At 42.1% G+C, this 18,126-nt stretch overlaps 1 protein-coding gene across 3 annotated transcripts in view; it reads right to left on the bottom strand.

Moving 5' to 3' along the window:
• Window positions 1-525: 525 nt before the first annotated feature.
• Window positions 526-18,126, bottom strand: part of iqsec3b (IQ motif and Sec7 domain ArfGEF 3b) — a 40,812-nt gene continuing 23,211 nt past the window's right edge. Inside the window, exons 7-15 of one of the 3 annotated variants that reach the window (XM_086110046.1) lie at window positions 16,244-16,366; window positions 10,496-10,662; window positions 9,324-9,463; window positions 8,589-8,720; window positions 8,381-8,480; window positions 7,588-7,746; window positions 6,738-6,830; window positions 5,970-6,048; window positions 526-4,754 (exon numbers count right to left, since the gene is read on the bottom strand). In XM_086110046.1, the coding sequence (XP_085966172.1) occupies window positions 4,352-4,754; window positions 5,970-6,048; window positions 6,738-6,830; window positions 7,588-7,746; window positions 8,381-8,480; window positions 8,589-8,720; window positions 9,324-9,463; window positions 10,496-10,662; window positions 16,244-16,366 (1,396 nt within the window). In that variant the 3' untranslated portion in view covers window positions 526-4,351. Of the gene's footprint in view, window positions 4,772-5,969; window positions 6,049-6,737; window positions 6,831-7,587; window positions 7,747-8,380; window positions 8,481-8,588; window positions 8,721-9,323; window positions 9,464-10,495; window positions 10,663-16,243; window positions 16,367-18,126 lie in introns of all 3 variants that reach the window. The other 2 variants (XM_086110043.1, XM_086110045.1) reach the window with 2 other exon arrangements.

Genomic DNA, 18,126 nt, shown 5'->3' with positions numbered 1-18,126 from the left:
CGTTCTATCACCATTGCCTGAAAATGATTCGACAGACAGCAAGGCATGTTCCACCTTGCAAGCTGTGATTTAACAACTCAAGGTAACAAGGGTCCCACTCTGATCGACAACACTTGGCATAACATCCTTAGTTACACCATCAAAATAAAAGCATGCCCGTATAAGAAGTCCCCAGAGTTTTTTAGGCTTATTAGTTGTCACATTCAAACTATTTTATGTTTCTTTATTGAGTGCAGCTGTTAAATGAGCCATCATGTGGTGAAACTGCATTATTGTACTGCGTGCTTTTATTTTGAAGGACTTACTTTGGGTCAGATGTAACACGTAGCCCAAATGCTCAATATTGCATCCCTGTGCCGTAATGAATGAGTTCGCCGCCTGTGTGATAAAGGCAGGTTTGATTTTCCCATTAGCCCCCCCCCCCACCCCCCCATTCCATGCTGCTACATCCCACCTGCTGCAGAATCTTTCATTCGACCAACGCCACACTTCGGAGTCAATATTGACAACACACAAAGATGCACGGAGAGTAAAAACTACTTTATTCTTTCATTCTCCCCAAACGAACAAAGAAAAAAAATAGAAATACGCTTTTTTTAATAATAAACATGTTGATCTTTAAGAAATCTTCCATTTGATATATTTGTTTTTGTTTATAAATAGTGTGAGGGTGCAAATATTCATGACAGTGCTTATTGAGGGTATATGAGGGCGCCATGACAACCGCAGCGAAGGAGGGACAGAGGAAGGCTCAGGACAGGAAGAGAGATAATAAAAACTGTAAAATGCAATCGAACTTGCAGGTGAATGCTGAAGAGCTGATGCGGAAAAGAAATGCGGAAGAAGTTATCAAAATGTAGGAAATGGGTTAAGACATTGTGATCTTTAAAACCACACCATTGGTTGGGATGTTTATAAATTCTGAGGACAAAGTGGGCATTTTTGGAATATGACAAAGCCAACATTTTGACATTGGAGTGATTTGAATCGACCGAGAAACGTGCAGGAGTTGGAAAACGTGTAAACTGCTCTGGGGAATTTTGCCATGAAAATTTGTGGAATTCTGGAGGCTCTTCAGCATTCGCACCTTAAATTAAAAATCGTAGAAAATGACATCGGCGGACACAACGTTTATGATACAAACACAGACTAGAGCCGCTTTTGCGTCCGCTTTGGAAGCTTTACATGCTGAATGCCGCTCTTCAAGTCAATGTGAGAGTCAAGAAAAAAGAAAAAAAAATCCAAACAACTAAGCAGAGAGAAGACAAGCATTTCCTAAAATGGATTTTGTGTTGATTTGCCGACTGCGTTTGTGCATGTGTGTGTAATCACCCAAACAGCATAGCCCTTTGCACAGCTCCTCTTAATGACACAATACTACCGGAATGACCATTGTAACAATAGTAGTAATATCGGTGTTGCCGTGGTAACCGCTCTAAAACCTATAAAAGCTTTTGCCGTTTTTCCCGCTTCGGCTGCAGGACTTCATAACGCCCGATATGAGACGTCAATAGTCATCCCGAATAATAATAACTATAGCTCTGTGTTTGTCTCTCTTGCTTTTAAACTAGACTCTTCTCTGTACAAATTCAGCAGACGTAGACACACGCACACACGGATGCGAGATCACGTTCTCAGAATAGAATCTATGTATTTACATTATATATTTCATATATTCTGTGGTGCAAAAAAAAAAAAAAGTAGAAGACGTGCTTCGGTGCGTCTCTGCTGTACAAAGCGTCCCAACCGAAATGCCATGATATCAACTTCACCACAATCATCTTGCCGACGCTGCTTTTTTTCTTATTTCCTCTTTTGTTTTGTTTTGTTTTGTTTTTTCAATACATTGTCACTGTGGCGGAAGGTAAAAAGTGCAAAAAGCATTTACGAGTGGACCTAAGTCGACCACCGCTATGTGTGTGTGTGTGTGTGTGGTGGCATTATTTTTCTTTCTCAAACTAAAGCTATTAAGTGAGAGTTTCCCGCCTGATAAATGGCCTTCAACAACAATATTCACAGTGGAGAAAGCCAGTAAGAGTGAATGCACAAGGGGGGGAGGGGGGGGCAAGCATGATGAATGATCAGCCCCCGGTCGCAGTGTGAGCAGGGGGAATGGAAGTCAGGCAGGTGCGAGCCTTTCCTGCTACTTCATGTCAGTCAAATGTATAAAGGCCACACTGAAAAGACAAAAAATACAACAGTCATGTGAGGTATCATGTTGACATTAAACGAGACAAACGTTGAAAAAAAAATGTCATTTGAAAAAAAAGAGAAAATTATCAGATTCAAGCAGTGTTAGTGAAAGAAAAAAAATGTCACATGAAGTCGTTTTCATTTTATGAAAATGAAGTTGTGATGTTACAGGAACAATGGCGGCCATTTTTGAGGAACTAGGTCATAATTTCACCCCACCCAAAATATTTTTTTTCCCACCGGCTAAGTAATCATTATTTTTAAAAGTATGTGTAAAGCGGCAAAATTTGTATTGTATACGGTATGAGGGCAAAAAGTCTGGATTTTATGGAATGAAGGATTTACAAGATTGTGGTCATTTTATTGGGGTGGGGGGGAGACCTTTCTGACACCACATGCTGAATGAATGATTTATTTTGACAATGGTGTGATAATGACATTAAAAAGGGACAACTAAAAAGATCAACAATTAATTAAACATGAAAAGTAACATTTTAAATTAAATTGGAAAAATATTGGAAAACAAATGATGCTTCGCTATTGTGTCAAATGGGCGCAGTGTAGCACCGACTACAGGCAAGGCTTACTCGATGCAAAAAAAATAAAAGTCTAGTATCGGTGGCTGGTATCTGCATTCTTTAGGAGACCCAATACCTTGAAAAAGAGCTGGTCTCGACCCAATAATGATAATTGGTATCTGTACTTCCCATAAAATTATAGTTTAGGGTTGGGGGGGTTTTCCCCCCTGAAAAAAAATGTCAGGATTTTACTCTTTGTGACAATTTTTTTCTCATAATTTGACTTTTTTGTTGTTGTTTGTTTTTTATCTTTCCAGCATGGTCCGAACACTGCTTGCTTACGCAATACTAAAACCGTACTTTGTTTTTGTGACAAGCCCACGCGTGTGACGTACATGTAGGGGAGACATCTTTGTCACTCTCTCTCTCTCTCTCTCTCTCTCTCTCTGTGTTTTTCCTCCCTTGAAGACGCAATCTGATCGTACAAGGAACAACTGCAGCCATAAGCAGCCTTCTTCTCTTTCCACAGTAGATAAGAACAAAATAATTGCAGCCCGAGAAGTGAGACTTGTGCTGAGATCTGAGTCATCTTTTCCTTTTTTTAATGTCCTGTTTTTTAAATAACGTTTTCAGACAGGGGTGAGCAAAGTATGGCCCGTGGGCCACACGCGGCCCTTAAATCTGGCTCACCGAACATTTGCGGTATCAACACTCCTGTAATGTTAGTTAAATTCATTTCACCCTGTATTCATTCATTTTATAAACTTTTCAATTTATACAGATTTTTGTATTAAATTAGCCATATATAATGTATTTATTGTGTATTCATTTATGTCAAATAATTATTTAATTGAATAATAAAATAATGTTGGTTTGATGTTTTATTTAATTACATAATTGAGTAATAAACAATAGAAATCTATGAATAATATAATGTGTACAAGTAAAATGCATTTTATTTAATTAAATAATTAGTTAACAGATTCAAGTGAAATAGTTTTGAATAAAATATATAAATTGCATTATTTTTATTTTCAATAATTTAAAAACTATTACTAAATAATAAAAATATGACTCAAACATTCTTTTTATTCAATGAAATATTTTGTTAATTACTTCAAATTAAATAAAATATAAATATAGTTATATATTTTGTACTTATTACTACTCTTTTACATAAAACATATGTCTGTACAATTAAATCATTATATTTATGTATTAAATAAATATTGAAATAATTTTACAAAAAATACCCTACAGAAAATCTGGGTAAAAAGTTTAATTTAGTCATTCATAAATTAATTATCATTAAATAAATTATGTATAAAGAAAATAAATAACTGTCATGAATTATTATGCAGGTTACATACTTGGCATAAGCATTTGAATGTATTTTTGTGACAAACGCAAATGAGCTGGCTCACCTGTTCATTTTGAAAATCAAATTTTGAGCCCTTGAGCACATAGGTTTGCACACCCCTGCTTTTAGGAGAATCTTTTTGCCGATTGCCGCCTGTGCACAAGCAGTCCAAATGTGTCTTGTAGATGGTGAAACCTGGGAGAGGGATGCTCAGCGAGCAAGCCAATTGACGTTACAAAATGGCATCCCTATAAAGTCGTGTGCCATGGGGGCAGGGGGCTCAGACGATGCTGCGGGAGCCGCTGGAGTTGCGCCTTCGAGTGAGCGGTATGGTGTGGTGGAGCGGCATGGGCGAGTCCGGCGGGCAGAACTGGTGCGGGTGGTTGTAAGGGGGCGGGGGAGGCGGCAGGGGGGGCTGAGGCCCGTCGCCCTGAACATGGACAGGCGTGGACATGGCCGAGCGCAGGAGCTGGTGGGCGGCCGGGCCCTCGCTGAGGAAGGCCTCCATGCGGCCCCGCCCGCTCTGGTCCACCACGATGACTTTGACGATCTGCTGGCACTGGATCAGTGTCTCCGGACGGAGCTCCCCGGCCGGGACGGGGCCCAGCAAGGCGGGCGGGGCGGTCAGGGCCAGGGGGGGTGTTGGCTCAATGCTGGGCGGACTCAGTTGGTAGGTCTGCAGCCTGTTGTGAATTGACACCTAGTTTAGGAACAGCCAGAGAACGCACGGGGAGTTACCAGCCTGAACGCAGCCTTACGCAGCCCTCTGGTGTGACACGCACGGGGGGCATGCAGGCATGCACGGAGGTGGCGTGCACAGTCAGCGCGTGCGGCACACACACACATACACACATACATACACACACGGGCACACGCTTTCTCGCCTTTACATTCATACAGTGTATATACTGTATGTATATTTCTTATATTGTAAGACTGACTCCAAAAAGTGGGGATGCTCTGTAAAATGTCCACCAAAACCAAATAAATTTATACACAATGTGACTCACAAAAGAGCTCAGGAAGAAAAGTTTTGATGTTTTAATATTTCATCACAAAAGTCATGAAATGGGATACACCGCTATTTCCGTATCTTACGGTCCCAAAAATTCAACAAATCGTAATTAGGTTTTGAATGAGCTGTTTTTTTAAATTAAGAGATCAAAATTGAAACATGTAAAATCGTAAAAAGTTGTATTCAAATTACAATTTTATTTGAACTTTGTTATATTTTAAATATTTCCTGACAAACCCTCATCATAATGGTTTCAATATATCAATATATTATTCGCCGGAATTTTTATTTGCGGTCGGGCTCGGTCCGCATTCCCCTTGAAACAGCAGAGGATTACTGCATACAGTCAAAACAATTAACACCGTATCCAAACTCTCACCACTGTCCTGGAAAAAGTGGAGAGGCTGTGGGGGAGAGTAGAGGTGGGTGGGGGTGGGTTGTTTTGTGGGAAGGTGGGGGGGGAGGGCTGGTAGAAGATCGAGGGAAAAAGTGACACCGAGGGCGTGGTGCCTCCCTAACACACCGACTGACATGTCTCAAAAGGACTGGCCGAGGCGGGAGAATGACAAGCGGTGAAAAGGACGACAAACAATCACGGTGGACACACACAAGCACACACAGGCTGTCTTATGTTTCCCTCCTCAAGGCTTAGCAGCAGCTGATGGGGAACGGATGTTTTCTCCGGAGCAGGAGTGGCGGCTGATCCACTTCAAGGCCTCCTTAGTGATGAGCCTCCGGCGGAGCATTTATGCTTTTTTATTATCATTATTATTATTATTACTATTGTTAAAGCCAAGCACGACTTTTCGTTTTTTTGAGTCTCACACATACACACACGTTCACAGAGAAGCAAACTCACGGAGATGAACTAGCACACACTTACCTGAGGGAGACAAGAGTGTTTTTGGCACTCACCTCCACAGCGTTGTTGTTGCCGCTTTTATCGTACACGTCCTGCTGACCTGCCGGAGCACGCAAGACATCGATTAGACGCAATTCAGAATATCAAAAGTGGTGTACATTTTTTTATTTGGTCTCTCACAATTGCGGGAGCGTCTGGAGCCTATCCTCTGCCACATAATGACAAACAATTGAAACTTGTAAAATCTTGTCATTTAAAAACACAAAATGTGCTACCCTGTAGATCACATAAGATGACAGGACTGGATGTTCTTTCTTCCTGGATGGGGGGGAACACTTCCATTGGTTTTCTTTATTTATTTTATTTGGGGGCGGGGCAAAAAATTTATATATACACTTTTCAATATTGACCCTCAGTGAAAACATTGCGACGTTTAGTCACTGACTCGGATTGGCCCAGCCCAAATTTGCTTGTTTTTTTTTTTTAAGCAACAGAATTTCAATAAACGGTCAATCAAGAATTGAGTAAGTCACATGACCTTTTAGTGTCAATCACTGGAGGCTTGGCTTGAAACCCAACAAAGGAACCACTCCCAGGTCAAGTGTACTGGAGCTTGCTTGAAGGCAACATATTGGGTGTGAAAGGTTGTCTGCATGTCTTGCAACTGGCGACCAGTCCAGGGTGGACCCTGCCTCTCACCCACAATCAAGTGGGATGGGCTCCGGCTCTCCCGTGACCCTAATGAGGACGAGGGCTCTAGAAAATGGATGAAGGGATTTTATTTTGCACCTGAGGGGGATCCGTGCCCCGTATGCGCGTCCACTTGGCAACCATTTGTGTGTATGCTGTGAGGCTGGATGCCCTGTTGCCTCTCCAGTTCCCCTTAAAAACACAAGACAACAAACACAACTGTGAGTTATATACTGTACACACTCGAGTGAATGGTTGTCACGTCCTCAGCGGTGGGAAGTAACAAATTCACTAATATCGTGTGGCTTTGTTCAAGTCAATTTTACCGGTATATGTGGTTTCTTTGTTTTGCTTGTTTTTCTGATGACCTTTAAACTTAATTTCAGGCAGTACATTTCAGAGTCTGTACTTTACACTTTTACTTAAGGCATGGGTGTGTCCAAATTTTCATTTAAGGCTCACAGACAGAAAAATGTTTCTTTCCAAGAAGGTTGTAAGACAAATTTTTAAGGAACGTCGAGATTTTGGGGTGGCCAACGGCATTGTATCCCACTACACTAGATTCAATCCTGCACTGAACAGCCGCCAAATTGCATCTCCGCATTCCGAACCAAAACAAGAACAAACTGTAGGTAGCTGAACTTTTTTAAAAAGAAAAGTTGCCCAAGAATCAATAATGTGATATGTTCATAAATCAGAGCTTGACGCAAAGTGGAAGAAACAATTTTTGCTTCCAAAGTTGAATAAACTTTATTCACCACAATTTGTTGAAGTGAAATTGTGGTATTATTTTAGTCCTAATTTGCAAAATTTATTGCTACTGTACATCCATATGACAGCAAAATCAATCAATCAATTGATGTCATATGGGCGTTGAATTGACATCAGATGCCCAGTGGGAAAGAAAGTACAGCGTGTGTGTACATTTTGCCACCTCTACAAGCCTTACACTGGATGTGTATGTGCTCCATCTCATTGACTTCGGAAATGGCCTCTCGCAGCTCCTCGGCAAATTTCCGCAGCTCCTCTCCGCTTGGCGAGCAAAAGCTGACCAGCTGCTTCTTCTCTGAGGTAAACGGGCTCAGCATGGTGATGCCATGGGCGTAGTCTGGTGCCAAACAAAGACACACGATATACAGTATTTATTCAATGCGAAGTACGTAGGTGGAAGTAGTGCCTCCCAATTACCCCCTTACATAAAACTGAATGGATCCTGAAATGATAGGTGGTACAATGAGCTACGAGGATATTAGCTTAATTTCCTATTTTTTATATTTTTTTGTGACGTTTAGGTGGATTGCTCTCATTGTGATTTGGATTTTGGAAAGAATATTGTTTCACTTGTCTATAATTTCTTCACCAGGGCGAAAACTAATGGGGGATCCCACAATAAACAATAAATTACACTGATCCATGTGAAATTGTTTGGACATTTCGACCATAACGGAATGCACGAAAAAGTCTCCAAACCCATGTTTGAAATGAGATGAGAAGCCATTTTCATTTCCTGTGGATATTTGGGCAAATCTACCCAAATATACTGCTATCAGAAATAGGTACGAAGACTCTATGTGGCCATGTTTGATGGTTATGTCCCCTTTAAGTCTCGCGCTGGGTTAGCTATTTCACCCAGTTTGGTTTACTTTTAATTCAGCAGTTTTAAGAGTGCAAGTCAGGGTCCACTGTAGTTATGGTTTACATTATGCAAGTGTGTCTGATGTGCGAGTACGAATTCATTGTACATTCATTGCTGAAGAGGTGAAACTGCATTCCCAGGAGACCCATCGCTTTGCAGAAGGTGTAAGAAGCTGAGCTTTTCTTCTTGGGGCACAGCTTCAGGATCTGGAGACGCACCCAAACATGTTTAAAATGTCGGAAAGACGCTCGGATGAATAAAACAACAAGGAGCTGAAATGCTGGTATGCATCACATGTTTTGGAGCGTGCTCACCAAGAGCAGGTCGTTGAAGAGGAAGACCTCTCTCTGGAGCTGTGACAGTTTCTGTTTATGAGGTTTATTGGCATCGGGAACCTCAAACAGACGACAGCAGCACACCAGACGTCTGTGAGGTACAGCCAAGATCTGCGCAGGGGCAGTGGAAGAGAAAAGCGGGGATAAGTTAGGAAGAAGGTAGGCAAGTAGGTCATCATGTTCATAGGTTGGTCATCAGTGGGATATGTAGGTAAGTGAGGAATTAATACGATTCAAGGATGTTTTATTTGAAAATGGAACAACTCGGTTTGATTCAGTGGGATAACGATTTGATTCCATACGATACGGCTGAGTTTGCCAGAGTATGATAAAATTAGTTTATTGTTCCAATTTTTTTTACAATATGAATAAATGTGTCAGTAGGTTATCGTAAATGTGGCATTCCCCGCAAAGATGTCTCCTTTCAAGCAAACTCGATTCGATACGTATCTCAATATATTTTTACGTTGAATGATTTGTTTTGATTCGATGCACTCATTTCTTAAATCAGAACCAATTTTGTGATTCAAATCATTTTTTTACACTCTTGGTAGATAGGTAGGTTGGTAGATTGGGTGGTAAGTCAGTCCTTTGGTCAGATGAAGTAGATAGATGGGTCGAGAGCCAGCAAGCTAGCAAAGTAGCTAGCTAGCTAGCTGGATAGATCGATCGATAGATAGATAGATAGATAGACAAGAGTTTAGCAAGACTTACAGTCTTCAGGCCAAGGATGGACTGCTCCACGCGGCTCACATAGGTAACATGGTCCTCATTGGATCGCAGCTCTCTTTGTTGGATCCTTTCATAAATGCCAGCAACCATCTCTCTGGGGATGTCAGCTCCATCGTCCACACCTGAAAGAGCAGAGGTGCCCCCAAAAAAAAAAAATGCCTGACTCATTTTGAACAATACCGTCTGCAAGGCCAGGTGAAGGACCATTTAAAAGCTTCTTATTTCCCATCGATTGGGATCTCATGAGATTGTGAGAGCTTGAGCTATGAGAGGGGAAAAGTAAGTGTCTGACCAAATTGTTTTGTTTGCCGGATGCTGCTTGCAAGGACATTTATAAATCGTGGACTGTCTCACAAAGAACATAGAGGTCGTTTGTTTTTCAAGGCTTGGGAATTAACTTTCCCTGTCTACCTTACACAAACCACCGTCAGACTAATAGATGGCGATACATACATGGAAGGACAAAGAGACAGTGAGACAGACAGACAAACAGATCGTCAAATGAGTGCCATCGCGGTGCCCAAAATGCAAGCCATTCACAGCCGCACCATGCAGGATGGCTCCACTTAATCGTTTTCTTCCCTGGTTTCCATGACAATGAACTGGCTGTCTGGAGCCCACTGTTGACTGAAGAAAAAGTGTTGTTGAGCAAAGGTAAATAGAAGTCAAAGCGCTGCCAGGCGAGCGGAGGTGATGAGACGCATGTGGAAAATACCAGCTCGTATCGTTAAATCGCAATGAGGCGCAATTAATTGGCACGCTCTCTGGGGCAGAACCCGAGGAGCTGAAGAAATATCAGACATGGAACACCAGGAGAGCGAGGAGAGCCCGGAGATTTTCACTTCAGGTGAACAGGCAATGACTTACGGGGCATAGGACTATGTTTTGTTCTTAATTCTGAACACAGTCACATTCCAGTCATGAGGATGAGCATATGTGTGTAGCCACATTTCTTTCAGTTGCTCTTTTAATCTTTCACGCAAGAAAATATATTAAAAAAATCAAAATCAAAAATTCAACTAAGTTGTACAGGTTATAGGTCACATCAATGGCAGAAAGAATCTTGAAATTGTATATGGTGGTTTCATTTTTCTACATCCCAAAACCCTGACATTTGACGCGCTGCATGTATGCGTACTGTGCATGACTGTCACCTCTGAGGTTGCGTATGAAGTCGTCGAGGCCCATCTTGCGCTGCGGTTTGATGTTGGGCGAGTACATGTCAGTGTTGAGGAGGACCACAGCGAAGGCCAGGATGAAGATGGTGTCGGGGTTGTGGAATTGCTGCACCACATCAGGATTGCACATGCAGTAGCGCTGGCTGAGGGGATAGAAAAAACACACAACATAAAAAGATATCAACACTTACTCACATGTGTGCTCAATGAATGAGGATAATTATAAAAAGGTCCTTACTCTCTACATCACATTTGAATCAACATAAAAGCATCCGGCATCCATACAGTGACTCGACCCTTAATTTTGCAATAAAATGGAGTCTACCAAACTCAACTTTTCATTTATTTGGACAGTTTTGGTCAAAACTGTTTCACTACCGCATTAAATAATTCTGGAAAATGCTTTAATATTCAGCCTAGCTCTCTTGAGTTCCACCTGCAGGCTTCCACTGAATACAGTATTAGAAACACATCTCCAAACTTTTTTTTTTTTTGTGGTTCCTGAAGCGCAATCTAACCTAATGAAGTGGCCCCCTGACTTCATGGCTCATGGCTTTTATTATTGCTATCAAGCACAGTTTCTCTCTGTTTTAAGATATGGATTGTGAGCTGGTTAGGATATGAGGAAAGGCACAATACCAGCACCTGGTAACGTGTGCTTTAGGCAAACCCTTGCAAAAAAATAGGTCATTTAAAATTGTAAAGGCAGAAGAGGAAGGTTGCGGTCAGTGGTGTCTGACAATCAGGAGCGGTCGGCCATTAACGGCGCTGACAGGACGTGTTTGACAGTGCAAAGCGGTTTGTGCCATTGGTGGTGAAGTCACACTCCTGCCGTCACGTTGGCTCGCACGAGCATGATGAGATGCTGCACTTTGTCTGCTCTGTCGCTGCCCGCAGTCTTCAAATCGTCTCGCTCGCACCTCCCTGAGTCCTTGACTGTCACTTGCGTTTACACACTGGGAGTCAGTGGGGCTTTTTATCACGACCAGCGCCAGCGCGGAGGCTACAAACACCAGAGGATAAATACGAGAGCACGTTGCTTTTTATTTTAATCTTGTTTTTGAAATGTATTTAGCACAGGGTGGTACAACATGATGCTTAAAGTACCAGTAATGACATCCAGAATGGCACTCTGTAAGTTGAACCGTTATGTTTACCATTGTTGATTTGTCCCTTAGTCTGTTTGTAGGCTACATTCCGGTTCATGAATGACCATATTGCTTTTGGTTAAGTGGTTGGACGGCAAAAACATAAAATAAATTATTGAATGACAAAAGTGGGGGGAAAAAAAGGTGAAGTGCTCTATTTGGAATATTTTGTTTCCATTTTTTTTCTTCATCGGACTACAAAGTACTTCACGGTTTATGATGTAAAGAGACAGTTTCTCATTATGTGGCAGAAGGAAAGATATTCGCCACATCCCCTGGCTCGCTAACATAAGCTAATATTCGCTAATCAAATCTATTAACCATCAAAATCCGTAACCATAAAATCTGATAATGGGGTAGCTAATATTCACCGTAACATGGCTAGCTAACATTAGCTAATATAAGCTAAAGTCATCAACGTTTGCAGACAACTTTCCTGTGGCTCTATATTGTTATCAAGGTGTTAAGTTACTCCACAAATCATCCAAAAACATGAATCAAACAATAATGAAACAATTGTGCTGGGCTTTATGTAAGTTAATCAAGCACTATTACAATACTTTTTGGTTCGAGTTGTAAGTTGACAGGATCGTACTGTTTAGGATTCTGGGACACTGCATATTTACTTAAGTACCGTGTACCGTGACAGTAAAAACTGCATACCTGTATCAGGTTTTTCAGTCTACTATACTGCATCATTTTCATGGAACCATAAAAACATGGTGCGATTGTCAAAGAAAAAGCAGATGGGCACAAAGAAGAGGAACAGATGCCAATAAAGGAAAGAGCGTGGATATTTTGAGGATGTGATCAAATTCTTCATTTACTGCAGCTCTTCTCACAGCTTTAATTATTGACACATTTTTGTTTTCATTTTAGCTTTTGTAGAATCCTGCGAACTTGTTTTCCTTCTAGTTTCACCCAGTGAGCAAATGCAGTGATATCGCAGCTTCCCGGCTCATTTACTTGACGTTCTCTGCAGCAAAATATTGAGGAGAGGCGAGCTCCGCTACTGAACGCGTGACTCCACACGCACACACGCGCACACTTTGTGCATGTTTTATGCACCGCTGTGCGAATAAGCAGCAACAACGTGCGCGTGTGCACGTCACTCTTGGCTCTGCATCTTATGTCAGCAGTCTGTTTCAACAGTGGCCTGGCATCTTCATATCATGCCAGCTGGCACAAAGAGGCCTCCGCCACGATGACAGCGCAACGCGCACACACACGCACACACACGCACAGATGACATAACAAGCGTTACGTAAAAAAACACACGCCACATCCGGATAAGGCCCGCTCACTTGTGACCTATGCTCACAAAGTGCGGTCCACAATTACCGTTGACAGATGTGTAATGTGCACCACCCAAAGGGCCCGGGTACCTATGACTCGTCGACATGTGATGAAGTGTTCTGATTGGCATTTAAGTGAGCGGAGAAGTGCGATAATTATTTGCTTCTCTCCTCCACCGCCTTTCTTCTCTAAAGATGATCTAATATACATTACAGGGCGCGGGTGGGGGAAATCCTCCTCTTACCAAGGAGTTTGGTGTTCATAAATTCCGGCTTAGCTTCTGCTGGTTCTTTTTCTTTAATGCTTGTTATATGAAAGACCAGAACGGAGGACTGCAAGTCAAAGTCCAACAGGTTTAATACCAGAAAGATTGAGAAAGCGGTCTGCGTGACCGTCAACTATACATCCAGAAGAGAGTCGGCTGCCCCTTACACTTATTCCATACTTGGTCGAGGCCCTTGCAGTGGGGTGACACAGCCTAAATTAAGAGTTACCAACATGAGGCCCGCAGAGTACATTTCAAAGATCGATCAACATGAACTCACTATCGCCGTATTGATGTATTTGTTGTTATGATAAAAGAAAAACCCTATCTTCCTGCACAAAGGACACACACAGTGTATTACATTGACTGTGGCACATCCACAACCCAAAATCACAGCAGCAATTTTTCTCATATTTTTCTCTTTGAGAAACATGTGGACACATCCTGGACGTTTCAAGGGCAGCGCTGCAGCGAAATTTTGTTTGCTCACTTCCTTCTCTCAGCATAAAGGCACTGTGAATACTACAGCTGGTCTCTTGAAAGGAAATTGTTATCGAAAAGTGCCTTAAATTTGCCTAATATAGAAGGACACGGCATTTCATGCCCACTCATCAAGTGTGAAATCATCAAACCAAGAAGAGCGTTTGTGAGCTACCCAATTCCCAAAATGTGCTTGTGAGTGAGCTTTTCAGAATTGTGATGTAACACCGGCGATAATCTACATAATATTGCCCCCACACAGAGTTTCTCCACTCATGACTCAGCAGCTGGGCCAGGCAAAAATCTGCCATTTACGAGTGACGGCAGGACTGCAGTCTCATGCCGAGTCAAAAGCCATATCATAAAAATGTGTTTTCAAACTCATTTTAACCATTTCAGGGACAGTGGTTACTACAGTGGTCATCTTATCATGTTATCAGGTTACCGAGTGCATGAAAGGGTTAAAGATGGACAGAGCCTAATGTTTTGTGGGAGGTCAGTCCAAAAAGAGGGACTGGCAATGGAAAAAGCCCAATCCCCTCTCAAAAGTACAGGGAGGCACGAGGGAGGCCAAAATCTGAGTTCTGTGCTCCTTACTATGAGCTCCATGGAGAGGCTTTACCTTAGCCATCTGCCTAAGGCAGGCATGTCCAGCTCCGGGCCTGGAGGGCCACTGTCCTACCTGTTTTCCACTCTCCCGGCTGCAGCAGACCTGATTCAGATGATCAGCTCGTCAGCCAGGTCTGAAGCAGCATTAGAATGTTCCTGATTATTTGAATCAGGAGTGTTGCTCTTGGGAGAGCTGGAAAACAGGCAGGACAGCGACCCTTGAGGACCGACTTTGGACACCCCTGGCCTAAGGGAAAAAAAAAAGATGGCCTGAACAACAACACCAATCTTGAGACTGTTGGCTTAAGATAAGGCACCAAGGAGCCAAAGTCAACAGGGTAGGATGAACAAAGGCGCCAATGGGACCGAACACCATTACATTTATTTTCTTTTCATTGAAATTCAAGACGTTCACTGCCATCCAGGCCTTGATTTCTTACCGATACCCTTTTTCCTCTGCGGGACATAGGTCTGACAATCATGTGGGAAGCAGTAAAAGGAAATACTGTGCTTTCTTAAAACGGTCCCCAGCTGCAGTAAATCCAATGAAAACAGCAGGGGACCCAAAATTGAACCCTGCGGAACACCATTTGACATTGGGGCAGAGGTGGACTCAAGAGAAACCAAGGCAAACAACAAAAGTTTTATCGACCAAATTGAGCGAACAATGATGGCTTAATCAGGTGAACCACATTCTCTAAAATCCACAAGGAAACAGCAATTTAGCACCGTCAAATAAGGAACATGGACAGAGGAGTCAAAAGTAACATTTGAGATGGGAGAGAGATCAAACTGGCGAGCTTGTAGCGCATGATCTCTCTGCTCTATGGGAACGACTCCAATCACCAGAGCTCAGCTGGGGACCTTCTCTGCCTCTTTCTGTTCCTCTTAATTATGCTGCATCTGTTCCAGTGGACCCGAGTAATGACTGGCATGTTGAGGCACAATGCGACACTACATAGAAGGCGTGCAACTCTAAATTCAGACCTGCCTGAATACTGTAAAAAGGATTGCTTAAAAATTCCACAACATATTGGTTGAAGCACATCCTCATAATACACCCAAACCCTGCCAACAATGTGTTTGGAAAGTGTCGCCAGGAGGTTGTTGTGAAGTAGCGAGCATCTATTTTTGTACGCTCAGTGATCTACATCATTTTTTTTTCGGTGCTTGATTTGGCAAGTTCACCCACGGTTGCAGGCAATCAGAATAATTAGTTAATGATACCAGAGCGAGACTCTCATCACAACCTGTCACCATGACCTCTCACAAGCACTTATGGGCTATTAAAGTGTCTCTCTGGATGTGGATGTCGAATAGCCCCAAGGCTGGTACATGACATCAAAGATCCTTTTGCTCTTTCTTTTTTAAAATGTTTATTTAATTTTTTTGATTTAGTGCAGAATATGTAAGCACCGGTTGCCGGCGGCAAAGCAGAAAAGAAGGGACCCTTTTGGTCATGAGCGTGTGATGGATTTATGTTGTTGTGTTTTCCAAGAGCAACGCTGAACTCAAAGATCCCAGAAGTAGAAAATTCTGTTAAAATTCAAATTTTAATAAAAACATATCTAGCTATATCCATCTGTAATGAAGTATATCTATATTTACATATAAATTCCCCCGGCCACCCAAAAAAGTAAAACAAAGAAATGTCTAATATTTGAAAAATAAAATTTCATTACTTCATTCCCATCACGTCATTGTGTGTTTAGTCTCAGAGCCGATGATGTCAGCATTTTCTGTCATCTGATTGGTTGGTCAGAGCAAGCCAAATCCGACAAGCAAGTCACGCCTGTTATGATCGGCGCGATTTTAATAATCAATCTCTATTTGACAGCCTGGATACCAAATGCACGGAGCACACCAGCTGCCATTTTTTAACCCGTCATGTGAAAATGTTTCGTTGGAGTGCCCCCAGCTTCTCACCTGAAGGCCTCAATGAGTCTCTCCACCTTCTGCGCCTCGCCCTGCACGCGTACGTGAGCCTGAAACTTTCTCAGAGCCTCGTCCAGCTCCATGCACGAGAAATCCATCTCGTCCACCACGCAGCTGCCAGCAAACACGCACGCACGCACACACACACACACACACACACGCACACACACCCACACGCACACACACACACACACAGGGAGGGAAAAAAAGAGAAGAAACAATTTAGCACGTAGGAGGTGACATGGGCAGTTACGTCCGAGCTAATGCGCACACACACACACACACACACTGATGACGAAACTTTCCTCTTACAGTCACATACTTCCATAACTGAGGCACTGACCTGGAAGACACACACACACACACACACACAGAAAGAGGAAAGTGATGACAGTGGGAGATACGAGACATGCGAGACACATAATGACATTCAAAGAGGTACATGAAAGGCTTAGAATGTGCCAATGGCAGCAGCACATCCAGGAATATGTGTGTGTGTGTGTGTGTGTGTGTAGTGACCTATTTTGACAATTTCAGCAACAACTTCAGCAAAAAGCCTGTCCCTCCATCCTGTATGTGTCCTCACATGAAGACGGATATAAAAACATGAGCATTTTGAAAGAAATCGTCTTGCATTTATGCATGACAGCGTGTATGTGATGACTAATCGGGCCAACGCTGAAGACCAGAATTGTACAATCGTGAGAGAAAAAGTGTATTTCTTGAAGTATAATGTGAAGAATCCAAAGAGAAAGATGAGTACCTCGACAAGAATAAAGCTGCAATATTATGAGAAAAAGTTATTTAATGAGGAAAAAAGTCCCCTTTCCCATTGAATCATAAACCTTTTCATTGGTTAATTTCCATTAAATATCTATTTATGATTGCTTTTGTCAAGTTCAAGTTGTTTCTGTGACCACTATGGGTTTTTCTTTCATTAACAGAGGGGTACCGACAATTTGGTGTGTAGTAGAATGTCGAAACGCTCTATGACACTGATGTCAAAGTCAAGGCCCGGGGGCCACACCTGGCCCACCACCTCATTTTATGTGGCCTGTGAAAGAAACTCGAGCATGTCAAGTTCCATGATGCTTACTAAAGTCTGAACCAAAATTTCAAATTGTCATATGTAATCCACAATAACAGTCATGATTCTTGACTTCTGATTTTAAAAGCAGCTATTCATCAATTTGGTGTGTGCTGTGAATGTAATATGTGGACGGGATTAAACATTTATATGGTTTTCCAAAATTCATAACGGCCCACCAAGGCAAACCGTAACTACAATGCGGCCCGCTACAAAAATGAGTTTGACACTCGAGCTCTTCTTTAAGTGGCCAACTATTTGGACATATACCGGGACAATGTTATATGGCTCTTCAAATGTGTTTCCTTCATCATAACATCGTAACACAATTAATATAAAGTTCTTTGGTACTTTATAATGACTGATGCAGTACAGGATGTAAATTATTCATTCTAGGATAATATACGAAGGGAAAATAATATATAGCTATCTCCTTGCTACTGTACAACAGCTTCCATTGTGATCTCTTTCCATTTCTTTTTTGAAGAGGTTTGCAGTCATGCAGCAGACAAGCCACAGCTCATTCTTAACCTTGGAAAACATTTGACAAAAAGCTCTTAAGATCCAAAGTAGCTCCCCCCGACCCCCCAGCCTTCTTTATTCCAATTTGATATGGCTCTCAGCAACACGACAACTCCAAAAAGTCTCTTCATTATATGCTTTTATGTACTTTTTTTTTTTTCTGGTCACCCTTCTACAACTTTGAAAACATGACAATGAGTCCTGGAGGCCCTCGAAATGGAGGAAGGCTGATTGAAATCTGAAGATAAAAGTAGCGGAGCTGCAC

This window comes from Hippocampus guttulatus, chromosome 4, assembly GCF_054856545.1.
Source record: "Hippocampus guttulatus isolate MCC_2025c chromosome 4, RoL_Hgut_1.0, whole genome shotgun sequence".
Lineage (NCBI taxonomy): Eukaryota > Metazoa > Chordata > Actinopteri > Syngnathiformes > Syngnathidae > Hippocampus > Hippocampus guttulatus.
This window is presented reverse-complemented; position numbering and strand designations above follow the sequence as displayed.